At 57.9% G+C, this 19,858-nt stretch overlaps 1 protein-coding gene across 8 annotated transcripts in view; it reads left to right on the top strand.

Moving 5' to 3' along the window:
- Nucleotides 1-17,197, top strand: part of EFCAB6 (EF-hand calcium binding domain 6) — a 173,582-nt gene extending 156,385 nt beyond the window's left edge. For 7 of the 8 annotated variants that reach the window (XM_036237626.1, XM_036237627.1, XM_036237629.1 and 4 more), the window contains 2 exons: nt 1,577-1,804; nt 3,643-4,125. In XM_036237626.1, the coding sequence (XP_036093519.1) occupies nt 1,577-1,804; nt 3,643-4,110 (696 nt within the window). In that variant the 3' untranslated portion in view covers nt 4,111-4,125. Of the gene's footprint in view, nt 1-1,576; nt 1,805-3,642; nt 4,126-5,886; nt 6,056-8,144; nt 8,330-11,493; nt 11,644-13,699 lie in introns of those variants that run through there. The other variant, XM_016135757.2, reaches the window with a different exon arrangement.
- Nucleotides 17,198-19,858: the final 2,661 nt, after the last annotated feature.

The following is a 19,858-nucleotide window of genomic DNA, read 5'->3' as shown; positions in this document are numbered from 1 at the left end:
GAGGGCAAAGGGCTCACGCGGCCTGCGCGGGGCAGCACGGCCAGCGAGAGGCCGAGTCCAACCTCAGACCCAGGGCTCCGGCCCCCCCCCCGGTGGACTCGTCCACCTGCGTTCCCTCCAGCGGTGTCCGCCGGGGGCCCTGTCCTCTTCAGGTCCCAAGGGCGTGGCCAGCGTCTGACATCCCTTAGAGTGGTTCCGGGAGCAGCCGTGTACATAGCTGTGGGAACTGCATTTTCAACGGTCTGCAACGTGCGGATGCATCAGTGATACCGCTCTTCTTTCGTAGAATGAGGAGAGCAAGGCATTCACTGACTTTGCAAAAGGCCCCAAGTAGCCATTGTTAAAAGCTGCTGTTAACCGTTGGGTGGCGGAGGACGTGATGTGTGCGTGTGTTCACATTTCTGAGAAAATTCCCGTCCCGCCTGATACACTTTCATGAGCAACACTATGCTCTGCCCTGAAGAATAGTAACAGGTCACACATATGCTGCTGTGCATTTGCTGAAAATGAATCACGACCGCGTTTTAATACTAGTCAGGGGTTAGATGTGGTGACAGGTAAGGTCTTAGCACAGAGCCGGCACACTACAAGAGCCGTTACCATAGCTCACCCTCGCCGAGGGCTTCGACGCTGAGAAACCCAGTGTTTCTCAGAACACGCCCAGGAACAGGGTCAGCTTTCACGCATGGTCACCCGTGGGTTCTCGTGGAGTCCAGGCGCCCCCAGGATAGACACAGAGATCCTTGTCATCATCGGCATCCACCGATGATCGCTAAGTACCTTCCCCTTGCCGGCCATTCCTTTTGTCCCGTCTGTCCACCCTTGTGATCATCGGAGGATGCTGAGTGATGCTGAGTGCAGCCGCAGGCCTCCTCAGGCCCCCCCTCGCTCACCTTGCCACGAGCCGTCAGGCCCACACGCACGCCTAAATGCACACTGAGAAGGTCCTCTCGTGCTGTCCTTCCTTGCCCCCTTCCTCCTCCCCGAGCCCAGCCGTCCCTTCTCCGGCTCCCCAGCACCACGGACAGCGTCTCGAGGCCCTGCTCACGCCCCGGGATCAAATCCCTGTAGGTCCGAAAACTCCCAGCCTGAAGGGAACACTTAGCCAGGAGTGGCCTGCAGCGTCATAACAGAACCGTCCTCACAGCTGCCTTCCGGGGCCTGAGTGCCGCGGGTCAGCGACGTCCAGGAATGACCGCAGCTCATGTCTGTATCCTTTGCATCTGTATCCCCGCCGGTCCCAAGCCACGCAGGGCTGGCTCTCGCTCTGCGTTTGTTAGATGAAGGGAAGTCGGCTGAAGGAGGGAGCAGAGATGAGGGAAGGTGTGCCCTCCTGGGAGGGGCCTGGCTCCGCTCCTTGCCCTGCAGGACGGCGGGACTAACCCACTCTCTCCCCCTTACAGCAAATAAATCCAAACCTGTGCTTAGATCCTGTTTAGACCTGCATCTGGGCCACGTCTGTCTCCATCTCGGATTCTTTGCTAAGCTGGGCCTCTCGGGACCCGCCCTGGGCCCAGAGCCAAGAGCCGAGGCGTTATTTATTAAATGGACCCATTTTCCATTCTGTTTTTCCCAGACTGCTGTGGAGTGGGTTGAGAAAATGCCCAAAGGCCCACCTCCTGAGTGTCCCAAGGACGCGGCAAACCTAGAGATCCTGGCCCTGCTCCATAAGGCGGTGACGTCCCGTTACCATGCCATCGCCCAGGAGTTTGAGAACTTCGACACCATGAAAACGAACACCGCCTCCAGGGACGAGTTCAGAGCCATCTGCACTCGCCACGTGCAAATCCTGACGGACGAGCAAGTAAGGATGCATTTGGCTGAGCGCCCGAAGCCCCGGCGGCATGCGGGCGTCAGGCCGGCCCCTCCCACAACGCGGAGTCTAAGACTGCTCTTTATTGTAAAAATACTTGCAGGTTTGTGGAGTGCGGGGTGGGGCGGGGAGTGGATTTTGTTGTTGTTTTGTTTTGTTTTAAAACTTACTAGTGACTCACAGGAGCCTTCTGTTTATAGACTAGGTGTGAGTTGTACTGTTTCAATCAGGGCAACAGGGGGAATGTGGCGGCCAGAGCAGACACACCCTGCCCCGGGGGTCTGGCAGCTTCAGGGGCAGTAGCCAAATAAGGATCCAGTGCACCTGTAGGATGGCGGTCAGCGCTCCAGGGGCAAAAAACAGCAGGAAAGGGGCCCGATAGGGAGCCAGGGAGGCCTCACCGTGAGCGTGGCAGTGAGGGAGGCCCCCTCAGAAGGTGACCCCTGAGTAAACACCTGGGGGGTGGGCGCTGGGAGCGGAGGAGCCTGGACCGTGGGTGGGTTTCAGGTTGGAGCCAACAGAGTGTGCTAACCATGTGCTAACCGGGGGGCCGGGGTGCAGTGCGTGGGGGGAGGCAGCCGTTGGGGTTCCACCGAGGGCTCTGCCCGTAGTCACAGCCCCTGTCCCAGTCCTCCTCGGGGCTCGCTTCCCTTTTTGCTGAAGTCCATGTTTACCACTCTTTCAGGAAGTAATAAACCTGACAGCTTCTCTATTTTACCCTCATTCTTAAAATATAGTGTGGTTGCAAATCTATAATTGTTCTGAAATAAAAAGTAAAAAAAACAAAAAAAAACAAAATCAAGACTATTGTTCCAAACTAAGCCTTTTCCCTTCTCAGAGCCTGGAACATCCTCCCTCCCTTCCTCACCTCTTACTATTTCTTTTCCAGAATTTCAAATAGAGCCAGACATGGTCCCTTTCAATTTGCCTCTGGAAATCCCCAGTGGAGCCCAGAAGTGACTTCAGTTTCTGGCGGAGGCCGAGCGCGTGGGGAAGGACAGGCGCCCCCCGCCCCCCACCCCATCGCTGGTTGGAGGCGGCTGCCCCCCCCCCCCGGCATGTGCTGGCGGCCGGGGCTCCGCTGGGCCTTCGGGGCCATAAAAAACTAAATTGGAAATAAGTTACCATTCTTCTCGGCTCCCTAAAAGCCCCGAAGTCATCAAAAGTGGTTCATTTCGGATGCACCGGGTCATTCTGCCGTGTCCTGCCGCGTATGGCTCGGACACAGCCGTGGCATCAGACCGCACCGATACAAAGCCATAAACTTCTCTCAGGTTTTCCAAACGCCTCCCTTTCCGTCTTGCGAGAAGGCATTGTTTGCCCTGAGGGTGAGATAAATCCTGGATGCAAACACGTTGGGTGGCCGAGGGCGGTATCACCTGGTGAGCTGTTTGCAGAACTCAGGTGTGCCTGGAAGATGAGAAATGCGTCTGGCCGGGCTGCCCTGGGACCAGGTGGACCTGGGGTTTGATTTGCATTTTCTCCTAAAATGTTCCCGTATACTGCCGCTCAGTCAGCGTGACTAATCACAAGATTTAATGGCCTTAAACTGCTCACTAAGGGCCCAATTCAATTAAAAAATGTCCTGCGGAAGCCATGAATAATCCTCTTGTCTTCGCTTTTTCAGGCTTCCAGAGGCTTCCACCGAGCTGAGGCCGAATGGGTTTTTCCTTTTCTAATTTTTTTTTTATCGTCGTGGGCCTCGGACCCCCGCCCACGGGAACGCACGCCGCGGTCCCCAGCATCCGCCCCACTTCCCGCCAGGGCCGCGGGGCGTCCCCCTGCGCCTTGCTCTAACCCCGGGGAAATGCCTTCTGCTTCCTCGCCAGTTCGACAGGCTCTGGAGCGAGATGCCCATCAACGCCAAGGGGAGGCTGCGGTACCCGGACTTCCTGAGCAGGTTCGGTTCGGAGAAAGCGGCCACCCCACCCGCCACTGGCGACTCGGCCAAGGCCCACAGAGGGAGCAGCGTCCCCGAAGTCTCGGACGGAAACAGATCTGCAGGCTCATCGCCCACTCGAGACCCGAGGGCAGGGACGAGGCAGCGGAGCCACCCCTGTGTGAGTCCTCCGCCCCTCGGTGCCGCCTGTCGCCCTGGACCGGGCCCACAAGTGCCCCTGGGCGTGGAGCCCTCGCGTTCCCACGGGCAGTGGGTGACTGAGAAGGTGGCACCGTGTGAGCCTGGGGCAGGGGTCCCAGGCGAGGAGCCCCCTGGTCGGGGTGGGGGGATCAGGTCCCCTCAGTCAGACACTGAGAGACCCAATTTCGAACCCAGGCCTACCCTGGCACAGGGCTGAGCCGCCGGCCTGGCCTCGGGGGCAGGGCCGCCTCGCGGGGCTCTCGCCTCCTCTCCGAGGCCGGCATGTCTGGGTGGGCTGCCGGGAGGCTCCTGACCACGCACACGCCTGCTTCCCGCGTGGCAAGCGCTCTGAGACAGCAGGTGGCACCCGTTCCTGTGGTCGACACGTCCCCGCCGCACACCCACAGCGCGCCGGGCCCTCTCCAGAGCTGAGTGTGGACAGAGGGCCCTGCCTCGTGGGGGACGATGGGCGGGAAACAGGAAACGTAGTCCCGTATTTGGCAAGTTAAGGGTGGTGAGTAGGGAAAGGGAAGGGGGGTGGGTCAGGAGCACCCCGAGATGTCCACCTCCCAACCCCCGGGACTGTAACATGTCACCTTACGTGGCAAGGAGGAGTCGAGGTTGCAAATGGAATTCAAGTTGCCAGTCAGCTGACCTGAGACAGGGTGATCCCAGCGTATCCAGGGGCCCGAGGAAGTCGCAGGAGCCCGTAACGGTAACTACGGAGGCAGAGGGTCCTGTCAGAGAGACGCAATCTGAGGACAGTTCGGCCTGACATTGCTGGCCTCTAAAATGGAGGAAAGGGCCACAGCCAAGGACCGGGGTGGGGGGGGGGGCCTCTAGACTGGAAAGGGAAAGGGGTGGCCCCTCCCCACGAGCCCCCAGTACCCAGTTCCAGCTTCTGACCTCCAGAACCGTACGAGGACAAACGTGTGTTGCTTTAGCCACCACGTCCGTAGACCTGTCACGGCAGCCACAGGAAGCTCACAGGCCTCGGGGAGGCGGGGTGCGTGGGACCTCGGCTTCCACTCCACGGGCGATGGAGCCCTGCAAGTGCTAGGCAGAGGCTGCCGGGGTCTGCAGGGCTCTTCGAAAAGCCTGCTGGGGATGCCGGGAACAGACAAGAAGCCGTGGGTGGAGCCGGGGGCCGCGGGGCTCGCGGAAGGGGGAGGCGGTGAGGGGGCCCCGGCATCGAGCCTGGCGAGAGGCGCGGGTGGCTCAGGGCGAGGTGGGCAGGGAGCCGGCGGCCGGACCCCGGTGCGTCTCCCACCTCGTTTCCCGACCGGCGGGGTGTGCGGCTGGGAGGGAGCCCGGGAAGACATGTCTGCCCTGAGCAGCAGGGAGCAGGGCGTCACCGGCAGCTGAGATGGGGCGGCACAGGGGGCGCAGGACTGGGCGGGAAGAGCAGGGAGTCAGCTGAGTCCGTCACCATGTGGGGTGACCACGTGTCGAGGAGGCGTTCGGGGGGCTGTCTGGGCCAGACCCGATTCCTTCCCTGGTTTTAAATGGAAAACACAGTTAAACAAAGCAAGGACAGTCCCAGACTCGGTCCACGGAATTCCGAGGCGTCAGCCGCTCCGGGGCTGAGTCCAGCAGCAGACGCCCCATGCGAGCGACAAGGGACTCCCTGTCTCTGATGAGACTCTCCCCTGGTGAGAAACAAGTCCTTGTCCCCACACGCGCACCAGTCATACATTTAATCAGCATCTCTCTGTTTGCGCCTTGGCTATGTATTTCCAAAGTTATTTTAGTTACAACGATTTGGCACCAATATAGCCTTTCAATGGAAGTAAAAATTCAGTGGCAAAGTCGCCATCTATGTTTCGATTTTCATTGTGTTCCCGAAGTAGCGCTGCCCGTGACATTGTGAACCTCAAAGCCCAAGTCGTGTCTGTATTTATTAACATCATCGTCATCATCGTCGTCACCATCATGTATTACCACTTCCGCTCACGCCGCCGATGACACGACCGTTTTCTCTCCGTCCCGCCAGACCCCTGCCGGCGCGGCGGCTGTGCCGGGCACCCCGCCCTTGCAGAACCTCGAGCCCGTGGAGAGCAAGCTCCGGAAGAAAATGCAGGGCTGCTGGCGACAGTTCCTGAAGGAATGCAAAGAGAAGGACGGGCACAAGCAGGGGGAGATCGCCGCGTCCGAGTTCCTGGGTTCGTTCTGGTCCCTGGGTAGTAGGGTAGTAGTGTCCCCGCCCGGCGCCAGGTCATTCCCGCCCTGGAGCGAGGCAGGGACACCACGGGGGGGCACCTGGGGGCTGTGGCAGGACGGCACCTTGAGCGACACCAGTGTCTCAGGGACAAGGACCCCTGACGTATCCCGACACCCCCCCCCCACCGCCCCCAAGCAAGTCGCACCCCGTGATGGAGTCAGCACATAGTGCCCTTCAGCGTTAGCAAGCAGAGACGTGGTTGGGATCCCTGGGCAGAGTGTAGACGGCAACAGACGGACAGCCGAGGCGGGCGGGGCAGGCGGAGAGCAGGGGACGGCTGGGGACACGCGGGCCTGCCCACCGCCCGGCTCACCTGCCCGCTGCCCGGCTTACCTCGGCATCTGCGCTGCCGGCGAGTCGCTTTTCACGGTGTCGCACTTTGAAAAGCTTTTCAGAGTGAACCAGTTGGGTTTATACATCTGGTAATCGATGCATACCGTTTATGCAACATTTTAATTACAGGAAAATAAATCCGACCAGGTTATACCTCGGCTAACAGCCCCTTACCTCCCCGCTTCTTGACTGACGCGTAGACCCAGAAAATGCTTTTCCCGAGAACCTCCAATACTGACATAAATTACTTTCATGATAACCATGGCTCAAAAATACACAAACAAAAGGAGGTGTGAGCTCTTGAGGTGAACAGTTCCTACCCCCAAAAAAACACATAAATTAAACATCAGAACATGAAATCAGTAAGAATCAAATGTCGTTACATTGATTTAATGTGACAGGTTTTGCCGAAGCCAGGTAACCGAAGTCGGTTTCAATGCGTGTTTGAGTTGCACCTGTTCTTTCATTAATTCTTTTGATTTTGAGCAGGATAAACCTTATCTTGTGTTGTCATTATTATCAACATTGCTGGGTTCTTTTCTTTTTGACTGTGAACTCGTTTAAGCTACCAACCCGTTACTCTGGTGGGCTTGTCTGACTTAGCAGTGCACCCCAAATTCAATACCGTAAAACTAAACTTAACCTTCAAAAGTCATTCTGTATTTTCTATGCACCGCTGTTGGCAAGCGAGCGCATCCAAAGCCCTAACTGGAAAGTTCCTTCCGGGCCCCAGCACCGGCCCCCGCAGAGGACAGGGACCTCAGCACACGCGAGGCCGCGTCCTCCGCCTGCGCTTGGTTTGACAGCACCGTTTCTATGAAGTCCACTCGCGTCGGCTTCTCCTCAGTCACCCCGATAATTGGCACGGTATTCCGCTGCTCGACGCTTCGTTGCTTCCGCGACGCCCAGTGGGCGTCTCCGTTACTCACTAGACGGAAAACCTTAGCCTACCAGAGCCGCTCTTAGCTCCGAGTCTTCACTCCGAAAGCGGCTCGGGCTTGGCAACTGGCCGAGGGAGGGAGCGTGCCTGGCTAGCACCGGGGGCCCGGTGCTGCTCTTCGGTCGCTGACACGGGCCGCCCTCGGCCAGCCGGGAGGCCCCACCCACGGGGCGGCGGCGCAGTCCTACTCAGAAAGCCACACGTTGCACGGCAGTCGTCCCTCAAGGGTGGTCCGTGTGTGTCCCAATGGGTTTCATGTATCTTAGGTTGTCACTGGCGTGAAAACTCAACGTGTGTGAGTTCGAGCAGCTAACAGGCTCCGGAGAGAACATCCCCAGAGCCGGGTTGAAAAGTCCTTGGCCAGAGGGCCAAGCCCGAACCCCCGCCCTGCGGTCCAGCCACGGCTCCCGTCCACTGGTGAACCCCCCTGGCTCTGCTCCCCCCACCCCACTCTTCGGTCCCAGCCCCCACAGGACATTGTCCACACTGCTGTGACCACAGCAGCGGTGCCCTTCCAAAAGCGAGACAGCAGGCAAACGCCAGGGACCCTAACCGGAAGTGGGGGTCCCCCTCCCCCCTTACCACACTTAGTTTGTGGTGCGCCTGTCAGTTGCCACATCCGTCCAGCCGCCAAGGCTGTGCGGCGAGGGCCGAGGCAGAGGAAGCCTCCCAGCGGGTGATGGATGAATGCGTGCGTGCACGAGCGAGTGAACGAATGGCCCGTTGCCGCCCACTGACCTGGCACTTTCGTCTTTAGCGCTTGCGGAGAAATTCAACCTGGACATAAGCAAAGAGGAGCGTCAGCAGCTCGTCGTGAAGTACGACTTGCGGGACAACGGGAAATTCGCCTACTGTGACTTCATTCAGAGCTGTGTCCTCCTGTTAAAAGCGAAGGAGACCTCGCTGATGCGGAGGATGAAAATTCAGAACGCACACAAAATGGTACGAAAACCCCCCTTAGAAAACCCGCGGGCCTGGGGTTAGAAGGAACTCGGACATGCTCCTCCGATGTTTGCAAATTCCGATCATCTCGCTTCATGCAAAGGGTGGACGCAGTGGCTGCGGAGGGAGGTTCTAGGAGGGGCCGCTGGCCAGTGGGGACCCACTCGTCGAATGTCTCTGGCCTCACTGCCACCTCACAGACCCCTACTCAGATTTTCTCTAGACACATAAGTGCACATGTATGTATGTGTGTGTGTGCATATGACATGTGTGCCTGTCACACTTCTGTGATGTACACATGCACACATGCGGCGTATGTGTGTCACACTTGCATGATGTGCGTGTGTACATACACGAGTCGTGTGCGTATGTAAAGGCCCTTCCAGCCCCGGGCGGTCTTCAGGCGAGCACACGACACCCGGGACCCGACCAGCGGGCCCAGAGCCGGCCGCCTGCCCCATCAGGGAGCGCGAGTCTCGGAGGCCAGAGCCGCGGCTGAAGGCGACGTCCCCATCAGGCTTTGGGACACTGCGAACAGCTCGAAATTTCCTTTCTTGGGAAAGCTTCAGAGAGTCCCCTCTGGAGCCTGCAGAGGGGTCAGGAGCCCGCAGACTGGGGTTGGTAGCCTGGGTCCCCACTTCTCACACGCATTCGGTGGCAGACACCGATTCTCCTGGTGCTTCTCAGGGCGCCCAGCGACAGGAGTGTGGCCTGCCATCAGGCATAGTGGCCCGCCTGGCCGGCCGGGTCGGTCCTCAGCCGGTTGCTGTGAGGCAGAGGAGGGCGGGGGAGGCGTTCACGTGGCAGAGGGCGGCCCACGGCTTGAGCGCGGCACACACCCACTGAGTCAGGCCAGACCCCCTCTCCGGGAGCGGCGGCAGGTCGGGGACCTCCAGTCCTCCTTGCGTGAACGACACCCACACTGGTCTCTCTGTTTCTTGGAAGAGGAAGAACCTGGAGGTGCTTAAGCGACAGGCGCAGGGCGTGCAGGGCACTGCTCCTCGAGCTTTTCTCCTTTTTCCTCCATCATTGCGATTTTCTGATTCTCACTCACCCAGCTCAGCCACAGCGTTTCCACCGACTCGCCGTGCCTGAGTCTTTCCAGAACGCAAAGGAAAAGCAAGCTGCTTCGTGTTCGTGTTCCATTGTCTGTAATACCAGATTAAGCTACACCGAATTAAATGACAAGGCCAAGGGCATTGCCGATTTGGGGAACAAACAGCTGATTCCGACCCTAGAGGTGGGGGGCAAGCCTGGCCAGCCCCCCGCCCCACCCCCTGCCCTGCCCCCACCATCCCCAATGGCAGCAGTGAGGGCGGGTTAACCCAGCAAACAGTTTCTTCCATACAGAATCTTTCTGCACAGTGATATTTGTAATTTTGTGCAAGTATCACCTCACCATAATTTCTACTAAGCAAGGCTAGCATCAAAGCAGAAAAACTTAAAATCAAGACAATTCCTTCTCTGCTCGGTTTTTTGCGAGCAGAGAAAAGGCTGTCCTCGTGACATCTTTCGGGGACCCAGGGTCATAGTTGGACCACGGAGGCGGCACGGCCCGAGGCCCCTGCTCGCTCTGGCCTTCACCGGCCTCGCTGGGCCTCAGTCTCCCCTCCTGTGATGGGAGATCTGTGGCTTCTAAGAGCCTTTGAGAGGTGGCCCATTAAGAGCACTCTAGGGCCCCCTTCAGAGCCCTCCCCTGCGCAGGGGCACCGTGTTCCCAGACCCACTGCCCGCCACCCGCCCTCACAGAGCTGCGGAAAGGCCGGCCCATGGGCTGGGTGGAGTGTCCGACTGAGACTGTGTCTCCAGGAAGTGGTAGGTGCTCTAGACGGCCGTGCCGGGAGCCCGGGCCCCTTGTGAGTCCCGCACCCTTCCCGTGGGTGGCCGCCTCGTGCCCTCGCACCTTCTACCCAAATGCAGCTGGAGCCGCCAGCTGCTCCGTGGCTCGGAGCTGTCCCATCCCCGGATCCCCGGCTGGGTGTGACTGACAGGCAGCGCCCCCTTCTTCCCCACGAGCCTGTCCTAGGAGACGGCCCCCTGCCCTGCCCGGCCTTCCTGTCGCAGTCACAGCCCCTCCGCTGCCTCTGGGCAGAGAAACCCAAAGAGCCCTTTCTTTGCCTAGTTCTCCGCAGCCTTCAGCAGCGCAGAAACGCCCTCTGGGGAGGAGGTTGGGTGCTGCTCCCTGGGGCCGGGCTGGGTGCGGGAGGGGCAGGCAGGCGCAGAATCCTTTCTCTGCCGGCCGTGCGGACCAGCTGATGGGTAAAGTGGCAGCTTACGAAGCTATAGGGTATCTGGTGAGTTTCCGTCATAGATTGTAAATGATATAAAAAATTGAAAGCAATTTAACTTTGTGCTAATTTGTTTTACATAAGTGCCACATTAAAATTAAACTTTGCTAAATCGTGTTACACGTTATTGCCTACAGTTCACCTCTGTGGTACACAGACGTGCTCCAGGGCTAAATCATGCTAAAACATCTTGTTTTCAATCTAATAGCACCTAAATGAAATAATCACAGTGTAGTGTACTGTCTAATTACTAGATATAATTACAACCTTGCAATTTTTTTAAAAAAGCTCTCTTCGTTATAATAACCTACTAGAAGACCCAAACTGAAATCTCTCTTTCCCTCGACCTGTTTGGAAGTTGGGCCGAGTGTCTGCAGCCTTCGCTGGAGTGCCCAGGGCGGAGGCGGGGCCTGGCAGCGGCTGGGGGCGGGGCTGGCAGCGGCTGGGGGCGGGGCCGGCAGCGGCTGGGGGCGGGGCTGGCAGCGGCTGGGGGCGGGGCCTGCGGCAGTCCTGATCCTGCCACTCCGCCCCTGGCGCCTCCGCGCCTCCCTCCCTGACCCATGAAACGGGGCTGGGCTGACGAGACCTTCCCTCCCCCCGTCCGGGCGGGAGGTGGAGCTGAGAAGGTGTCTCAGCCCGCGCACTGTCGTCTGGTGAGCGGCCCGGACGCCGGTCGTGCCGATGTGGCCACGAGGTGTCCGATGGTGACCGGGAGCCCGCCCGAGGAGCGCGGGCTGGGCGGTGAGGGGGAGGGAGGCCCAGCACGGGGCTCGCGGCCGCGCTCCACGCCCCGGGGGACCCAGGTCCGCCCACTCCGTCCTGCCCATTCCAACGCCCCCGCCGCAGCCCTATTGTTTTTTCCCTTTTTGATTCCAGAAAGAAGCTGGCGCTGAGACGTCGTCCTTCTACTCCGCGTTGCTGCGCATTCAGCCCCAAATCGTGCACTGCTGGAGGCCCATGCGACGCGCCTTCAAGGCCTCCGACGAGGGCGGCACCGGGCTCGTGGCCGTGGCTGATTTCCGGAGGGTGAGCCAGCTCTTAGTGTCTGTCACTTGTGTGAACAGGGAGCAGGTGCCAAAAGTGTCCTGAAAACCTCACCAGAGGAGGACGCCGCCCCCCGCGGGAGGCCCAGGCGTGAGCGGCTGCCCCTTACCTCACTTCCTTGGGACCCCCCGGCTGTCGGGGCTGAGACTCTTGCCCCTCGCCTGCAGAGCCCAGTTCTCCTCCCTGAAGGCCTCCAGAGCCCTTGGGGACAGTCGCAGGGCAGACGCCTGAGCCCAGTGTCCCTCGGGTCCCTGGGCCCCACACGAGGCCGGGCCTTCGCTGGCCTCTGCGGGGAGCCGGGACCTGCGTCTGCCTCCCAGGGCCGCGGACGCGACAGAAGCACTGAGGGGCTACAGCGAGGCCCCAGCGGCCCGTGCCACGCAGAGCCCCGCAGACTCCGCCCCACCTCGCGGGGGCCCCTGACCCCCAGCTGCCCGGCCCGGTGCGGCACAGGCCCCACAGCGCCGTTCGGCTGAGCCTCTCCCCTCGGCGGGGTCTGCAAGGGCAGCATCCTCAGCAGAAACATGGTCGCGGGCAGCCACCTTGCCGTGGACACGGCCGTGACCACGCCGCCCTGGCAGCCGCCCTGCCCACGCGGGAGCTCCACCTTGCAGGGCCTTTGCTGTGTTTCCCCAGAGCAAAGGAATGACCACCCTCGAGGGCCACTCAAAGCTGCTGCCCTTAGAGCACAGCACGGCAAGCTCCCTGCTCTGCTCTCCACCCCCGCCCAGCGCCCAGGCTGAAAAACAATCAGGGTCTGGAACATTCCATTAAAAATCACATACCGCAGCCAAAAAAAAAGACAAAACTCAGTCAAGACATCAAAGAGACAAAGGGTTCTGACCTTAAAATGCACTTACAAAAAGTGCATTCCTTGGGTTTATCTCTGCTTCAGCTAGAAACTTAAAGAGGGAAAAAGTAAAATATCTTTAATAATAACCCAGGAAGAGTAAGGGCAGCCGGCGGCGGGCGGGGCCGCTGGGACCTCAGCTGCCGGCGCTGGAGGGTGGGGCGCAGCTCGCGCAGGGCCTGTCCCGGGTCCTCTGCCCACAGGCGTTTTCAGGTCACGTCGTCTTCACCGTGGGGTCTGTGCAGTTCTCAGCCTCCCTCCTTCAGCCTCCGGGCAAAGATGGCGGGGAAGGCATGTGAGGTTCTGTTAGGAATTTGGGGTGGGCAACGGCAGGGGGCAGCAGAGCTAGAGTGGGAGACCAGATGGGGTGTCGGGGGCCCTTCTCAGTTGTGTGTGTGTGTGTGTGTATATATATATATAAGCTTTATTTCCACGTGCCTGTATCAGGATTGGTTTCAGCTGCTTATGACAGCAAGGGAAAAAATAACAGCCCCTTAAACAGTGCGCATTTAACTCCTCCTCGTATGAAAGAAGTGCGGAGCTGGAAGGTCCGGGGCTGGCATGACGGCTGGACGGTCACTGGGGACCTCGCTGTTTTTGCTCTACCATGGGCAACACCTGGCTTCCTTCCTCAGGGTTGCCTCCTGGTACAAGATGGCTGCCGGAGCCCAGCCATCGTTCCCATATCCCCAGGCAGCAGAGAAGAGGGAGAGAAAAAGGGCACGCCCCTTCTCCTTAGAGGAGGCTTCCCAGAGGTCCCACGTGACACTTAGGTTCACCTGGCCAGCTCCGAGTGTGGCCGGGAAAGGTGGCCTTTTAGCTGGAGACAGGGCAGCCTAGAAGAAAATCAGGAAGGTGGTCGACATTGGGCGGGCATGTCCCAAGCCACCGCAGGCTGCATCGCCGCCAGGTCACGACACGTCCCTGTGCCCTGCGCCCTCTGGCCTCACCTTCCCCCCCCCACCCCAGTGCCTAGTTACAGCCCTGTGGCCGGTCTCCCCGCCAGCCCTTGCCCCCTCGTCCACTGCCCAGTGTGACCGTGCTGACAGCCTCGCTAGACCCTGTTCTCTTCCCATTTCACGCCCGCAGTGTGCGGTGACGGGGGGGCTGCCCTGGGGGCGGGGAGGAGGCAGGGGGGATCTCGACCCGGCGCCCCCAGCCCCTGCAGCCTGCATGCTCTCCGCGCAGGTACTGAGGCAGTACAGCATCAACCTCTCAGAGGAGGAGTTCTTCCACATCCTGGAGTACTACGACAAATCGCTGTCCGCAAAGATCTCCTACAACGACTTCCTCCGGGCCTTCCTCCAGTAGGTGCCCGCCACGGGGCCTGTTCCCAACACCAATAAAATCATACGATCCGGGAGGTTTCAGGAACTTGCTGGAGAGTCTCCAGAAACAAAGCGCGCGCCCGTGACGAGCCTGTGTCCTTCCTGCGGGGGCCCCCAGCTGTGTGCCCCTGGCTCCAGCGTTAGGGATGGCCTCTCCAAGTGGCCTTGAAGTCACCCCCTGAGCCTCGGGACCCCTCCCTCGTCGGTTCGAGCAAATAAAAATGTTAGCCTTTACAGAAATGATTCTTGAGACTTTAAGAGAATCACCAATGCTAAAATACTTAAAACTCAGAATTTCTGGAGGTTATGTTCTTGAGAGCCTGCTAGGAGGTCCCCACCTCCCATCCGCCGGGGGTGCGCCCCCCTCCCGGGTGATATCTGTGTCCCCGCTGGGCTCACCCACACTGCGGCTGCCTCTCTGCCCCCCGGGGGGCGCGGACACCGGGCTGGCACCCCCAAGCACCCCTCGTCCAAGTCAGGCCCCATTGCGCTTCAGGTGGAGCACAGCCGAGCCGGCAGCTGATCGGAGCACCCTCCAGGGACCTTTCCAGGAGGGACCCTTCCTTGGACGTGGCGGGGTCTGAGAAGCTAGAAGGGGTTTTAATTCACTGCAGTTCTTTTGTATTGTGAAGCAGAGGGAAGGGAAACAGAGTTTGCTGCCTTGTGGAAGTTTCTGGAAGGAACTGAGGAGAGGAAGTAGCAGCGCCACCCCTGAGCCCCAGGCTCACGGGGCCTGGCGGTGGCCGTGGCTGCTTCTCCCCTTTCTGGTGCCTTCGGTGAGCTCTCAGGAAGCAGGAGCCAGCGCTGACTGCCCTGTGGGCCCCGACTCTGCTGGCCGTGCCAACCCGCCCGGTCCTGCCAGCCACACCGCCTGGCAAGGTGGAGCTTCCACCCCGTTGTAGAGATGGAGACACTGCGGCCAGTCCGGATGGAGGGAAGGAAGCCCTGTGGGACATGTGGCAGTGGCGGCTGGCCAGACTCCCCCGACCTGGCAAGGGGGGCATCAGGGTGAGGCTGATGGGGCCTCTGGTAGGGCCATGTGGTCGGGACACCCTCAGCCCCAGAAGCTCTTCCTTCTCAGGGACGAAATCCCTGGGCCCCTGTGCAACCTACTCCTCTAGACCGAACCTCTGTTTCTGCATCTACAAAATTGAGACAATGACGTGCCCTGACTTCCTCCTGGGACCACCTGTCCCTGGGCCCAGCACATTCCAAGCCTAGACGCCAGGCATAGACCTGCTCCCTAGACCTCCCGGGACTTAGGCCACAGGCAATCCAAAGAGAAGGGGGGTCGAGACTGATTGGGGAGCCCCCCAGTCTATGGGAGCCCAAGGAGGCTCAGCCTTAGGGCTCAAAGCCTGGAACCAGACCTCAGGACAGGACTTCGGCGAGGGGTTGAGGAGGGGCGGCTCCGGCGCCCTCAGCCGGGAGGCCCAGAGGCCGAGGGCATTGCCTGCGGGCATCGCCATGCTCCCAAATGGGACTGCATCACCTTCTTTTCCATGGGTCCTGTGCCCCAATCAGGTATTAAAAATGAAAAACCCACTAATAGAGATAAAGGTTGCCTTTAACAGACTCATTAGTAGATTCAACATAATCAAGGAAAGAACAAGCGAGCTTGAAGATAACTATGCAAATTGAAATGCGAAGGGAGAAGAAGTGGAAAAACTTTTATAATTCGCAAAATATTTTTCAAAAGTAAAGAGAAATAATTTTATAGAATCAGAAAACTTGATGATGGGTGAATTGAGATTATTCAGTCTTAAGCACAGAAAGGAAAAAAAAAAGAAATGAGCACAGCCTCAGAGATCGGTGGAGCACCAGTAAGCGCACTAACACACGCGTGCACACGGAAGTCCCAGGAGAGGCGCGGGAGGGGGGCAGAGAGACTATCTGGAGAGGCGATAGCGAAGAACCTCCCAAATTTGAAGAGAGACATGAGTCTATGTGCCCAAGAAGTTCAACAAACTCCCAGGAGGGTAAACTCTTTGAGGGTAAAGGCATGGGCATCTCGATATGTGCAGAAAAAGCACTTGACAAAATTCAGCATTAATGCATAAAAAAAAACTTTCAACAAACTGGGAACAGAAAGGAACTTCCTTAACTAAATAAAAGGCATTTACCAAAAAACTACAGCTAACATTATAGTGAACGGGGAGAGACCGACTGCTTTCCTAAGATCAGAGACAAGGCGAGAATGTCCTCTGTCATCTCTTTCCTTCGACATCATACTGAAAGTCCTAGCCAGTGCAATGAGGCAAGAAAACTGAAAAGGAAAAATAAAAATGGAAAGAAAGAAATAAGACATCTCTCTGCAGATGACATGGTTGTCTACATAGGAAAGTCCGAAGAACCTACCAAAAAAGCTAACACAAACATTAGTCATGTGCCTACGTACCCACAGGGAACAGCTGGGATGGGAAGTTTTTTAAATAATATTTTACTATTCCCCCAATTACGTGCTTAGGTATAAATTAACAAAGTGCATACAGGATCTGTATGATGAAAAATGCAAGCGTGAATGAAAGAAATCAAAGATCTAAATGAGTGGAGAGGAAAATAATTTTCATGAATTGTGAGACTCAATGTTTGTAAAATATCACTCCTCTCCAGTTTGATCTGTAGATTTTATGCAGTCCTGACCAAAATCTCAGCAAGATTTATATACGTCGAGTTAGTGAAAAAATGTACACAAAAAGGTAAAGGAGCTAGAATAGCCAAAACAGTTCTGAAAAGGGGGAAAAATTAGAGGACTGACATTATCCAACTTCAAGATTTACCCATGAAGTTATAAGAACAGAGTATGATATTGTTCTTAAAAAAAAAAAAAAGACGTACATATAGATCAATGGAACAAAATAGCGCAGAAATACACCCACGCAAATATAGTCAACTGATTTTTGACAAAGGTGCAAAGGCACGTTCGTAAAGAAATAGCGTTCATATGCAAAAACACAAAACTTGACACATACTTCACACCTTGTACAAAAACTAACTCAAAATGCATTATAGACCTAAATGTAAGACATAAAACTATAACACTTCTACAAGCAAACATCAAGAGAAAATCTGCATACCCTTGGGTTTTCTAGATACTACATCAAAAGCACAATCTATAAAAGAAAAAAAAACTGAAAAATTGGACTTCATCAAAATTAAAACTTTTGCTCTGAGAAACTGTTAAGAAAACAAAAAGACAATCCATAGACGAAGAAAAGATGTGTAAATCACATTTTCAATTAAGGACTTGTATCTAGAGCATAAAAGAAAAAACCCATAAAAACAAGCAACCTATTTAAAAAAAAAAAAAAAGCAACCTAATTTTTTATGGAAGGGGACAAAAGTTCTGAACAGACACTTCACAAAAGAATATGTGTGACTGGCAAATAAGTATGCAAAAGGACGTTCAACATCGTTCATCATTAGGGGGACGGAAATTAAAACCGCGACGAAATGCAACACTCGCCCACGCGCATGGCTAGAGCTTTTTAAATGCGCAGCACCGGATTCCGACGAGCACGTGGGCCGGCAGGGATACCCCGCGCTGCCCGCGGCCGGCCAGATCCTGCGGCCGCTTCGGAAAGCCGTGCCATTTAGGAGGAGCCCGACGGGGAGATTGTTCTGACGGAGCTGTCCTTCTAACACGAGGCCCCAGCACAGGTCACGAGAAAACATCCGGCAAACCCAGCTGCAAGCGCGTTCTACGGAATCCCCCCCCACCCCCCCAGTGTTCTTCGAACCTGCCGAGGCCACGGAAATCGAGGAAAGACCGAGGAACCGTCGCGGACACGTGACCCCCGAACGCACGCAGAACTGCGGGCTGGATTCAGGGACGCGGGGCGGCGATCTGAAACCGTGGAAACCCGGCGCGGAGCGCAGGGTAACAGCGGTGTACGGTGCTAACGTCCCCGTTTTGATGAAGGCACCGCGGTGGTTCAAGACGCCGACCTCAGGGTGGAAGGTATAGAGGGACTCCGTGCTATCTTTCCAGTTCTATAAATCTGAAATTATTTCCAAGTAAAGTTTTTTTAAAAATGGGAAAACCATTTCCCGTTGTCCGGGGCCCGGCCAGACCCCCTCCGGGAAGCTCTCTGCGATCTCCCGTGCGCTGGATTTGGTCTTCCTCAAGGCCCCCAAGCCCGACCCCATCTGCCACTCGCTGGGTCCCAAGCACGTGAGACGGGGGAGGGCTCAGCTGATTTTCTGGGGTCCGACGAGCCTCGCAGAGCACACGGCGAGCTTCCAGACAGCGGAGGCGTAACCCTACTCGGACGTTCTCACAGCCCACGCCTCCAGCGGGACGGTGGGACCGAGGACCCCGGAGCGCCCAAGGCCTTCTGCGGAAAGACCCCCAGTGGCCAGGCAGGTACGTGCCCAGCTGGGGGCTGTGGGTGGCCTGAGGGGAGAGCGCTGGGTGAAGCCCTGGCCCGCAGAGCACGTCACCCCCACTCGTTCATTCAGGGGGCTGGGGCAGGGGCCTCCCGAGAAAAAAGGCCTGGGAACCTGGTGCCCGCGGGGGTTCGAGAAGCAGCTCCGTGGAAGCCGGATGCGAGAGGGAGTGGCGGGGGGTGGGGGCCTTCAGGGGACACTTACCATTAGGGCAGAGGGAGAGGGAGTGGACACCGGATCGCCGAGGGAGTGGACACCGGATCGCCGTGGCAGTGGGAGGGTTCTCGGGGACCCCCCCCCCCGATGCCATGAGACAAGACGGCTGTGAGTACATGTGCACCCAGAGTGCTGAGCCACCAGGAGCTGGGGCGCCCGGCGCCCTGGCACCCCCTTCACCAGACAAATCCAACCCAGACAGATCCTGTCCACACGGAAGGCGGCAGACCATGGGGGTTTGCAGCGGCTGCGTCTCAGCAGAGCGCCCACCCCAGGGCGGCCCGGCAGCCTCCGCAGCCACGGAGGGCCCCTGGCCGGCTGGGGGCCCTGCTCCAGCTCACGGATGGGGAGCCAAGGCCAGGTGGGTGGCCGCAGGCAGGCGTGAGGCCCCCGTGGAGGGGAACTCTTTGGGGGAGCAGGTTACGGGGGGCCGTCTGAGGACGGGCAGGCTCATGAAGGAGACCATCGCGGTCCACCCCAGGCTGCTGCTCCTGCCGTCCACGCGCCCCCCAGACACCTCCCCTACACGTCCCAAAGCTATCTCCAGCCCAAGAGCCCCGAACAGAACACGACGTCCCTCTTCAAACCCATCTTTCCACTCCACGCTCCGCCTCCATGACCGGCAGCCAACCTCTGTCGTCATCGATCTTACCTCCTCAACTGCCTACCTGCCTACCTCCCACCTACCTCCGCCACCGCTGCCACCTCCCTCACCCGAGCCAGGCCCACGGGAGGTGCTCAGCGGGTGTTCGTGGAGTGGAGGATGGACGGACCGACGGACGGATGGACGGACGGATGGACGAGTGGGTGGATAGGTGGATAGGCGAGTGGGTGGGTGGGTGGATGGAGGGGTCGGTGGATGGATGGGTGGATGGGCAGATGAGTGGATAGGTCAATGGGTAGGTGAGTGGGGGTAAATTGATGAATCGATGGATGGATGAAAATGGCAGAATTTTTGCAGTTTAGGGAGCTTTGAGGCTGGAGCGATTATACCTGCCAGCATTTTTCTTAGGCCACACCTGGCCCCCTAGCTTGATGAGCACACCAGGTTGAATGAGCTGTTTCCAGGACGATGCCAGAGCTACGGCATCTGGAGGCACTCTGCCTGGGGGATCAGGCAGTCGAGGTATCCGAACCCCACAGGGCACAGAACTCCCCATGCCAGCCTCCTCCGAGACGTCCCCTGGCCCGGGGAAGCTGGAGCAGACACGCGGGAGGCCTTTGGCCTCGGAGCTCCGCGGGGACCCAGGGCTGGCCTGGGAGGTGCCGCTCCTCACCCACACGCCCGGCATGACACCCAGAGACACCCAGGAAAAGGCGCCACGTGGACTGCTCTTTCTTTTTACAAAGACTTTATTGTCTGACATGCTTGACAAAAAAAATTACAGCCACAATCGAGTTATGCCAGAATGAT

This window comes from Rousettus aegyptiacus, unplaced genomic scaffold (genome assembly GCF_014176215.1).
Source record: "Rousettus aegyptiacus isolate mRouAeg1 unplaced genomic scaffold, mRouAeg1.p scaffold_m13_p_2, whole genome shotgun sequence".
In the NCBI taxonomy this organism is placed as follows: domain Eukaryota; kingdom Metazoa; phylum Chordata; class Mammalia; order Chiroptera; family Pteropodidae; genus Rousettus; species Rousettus aegyptiacus.
This window is presented reverse-complemented; position numbering and strand designations above follow the sequence as displayed.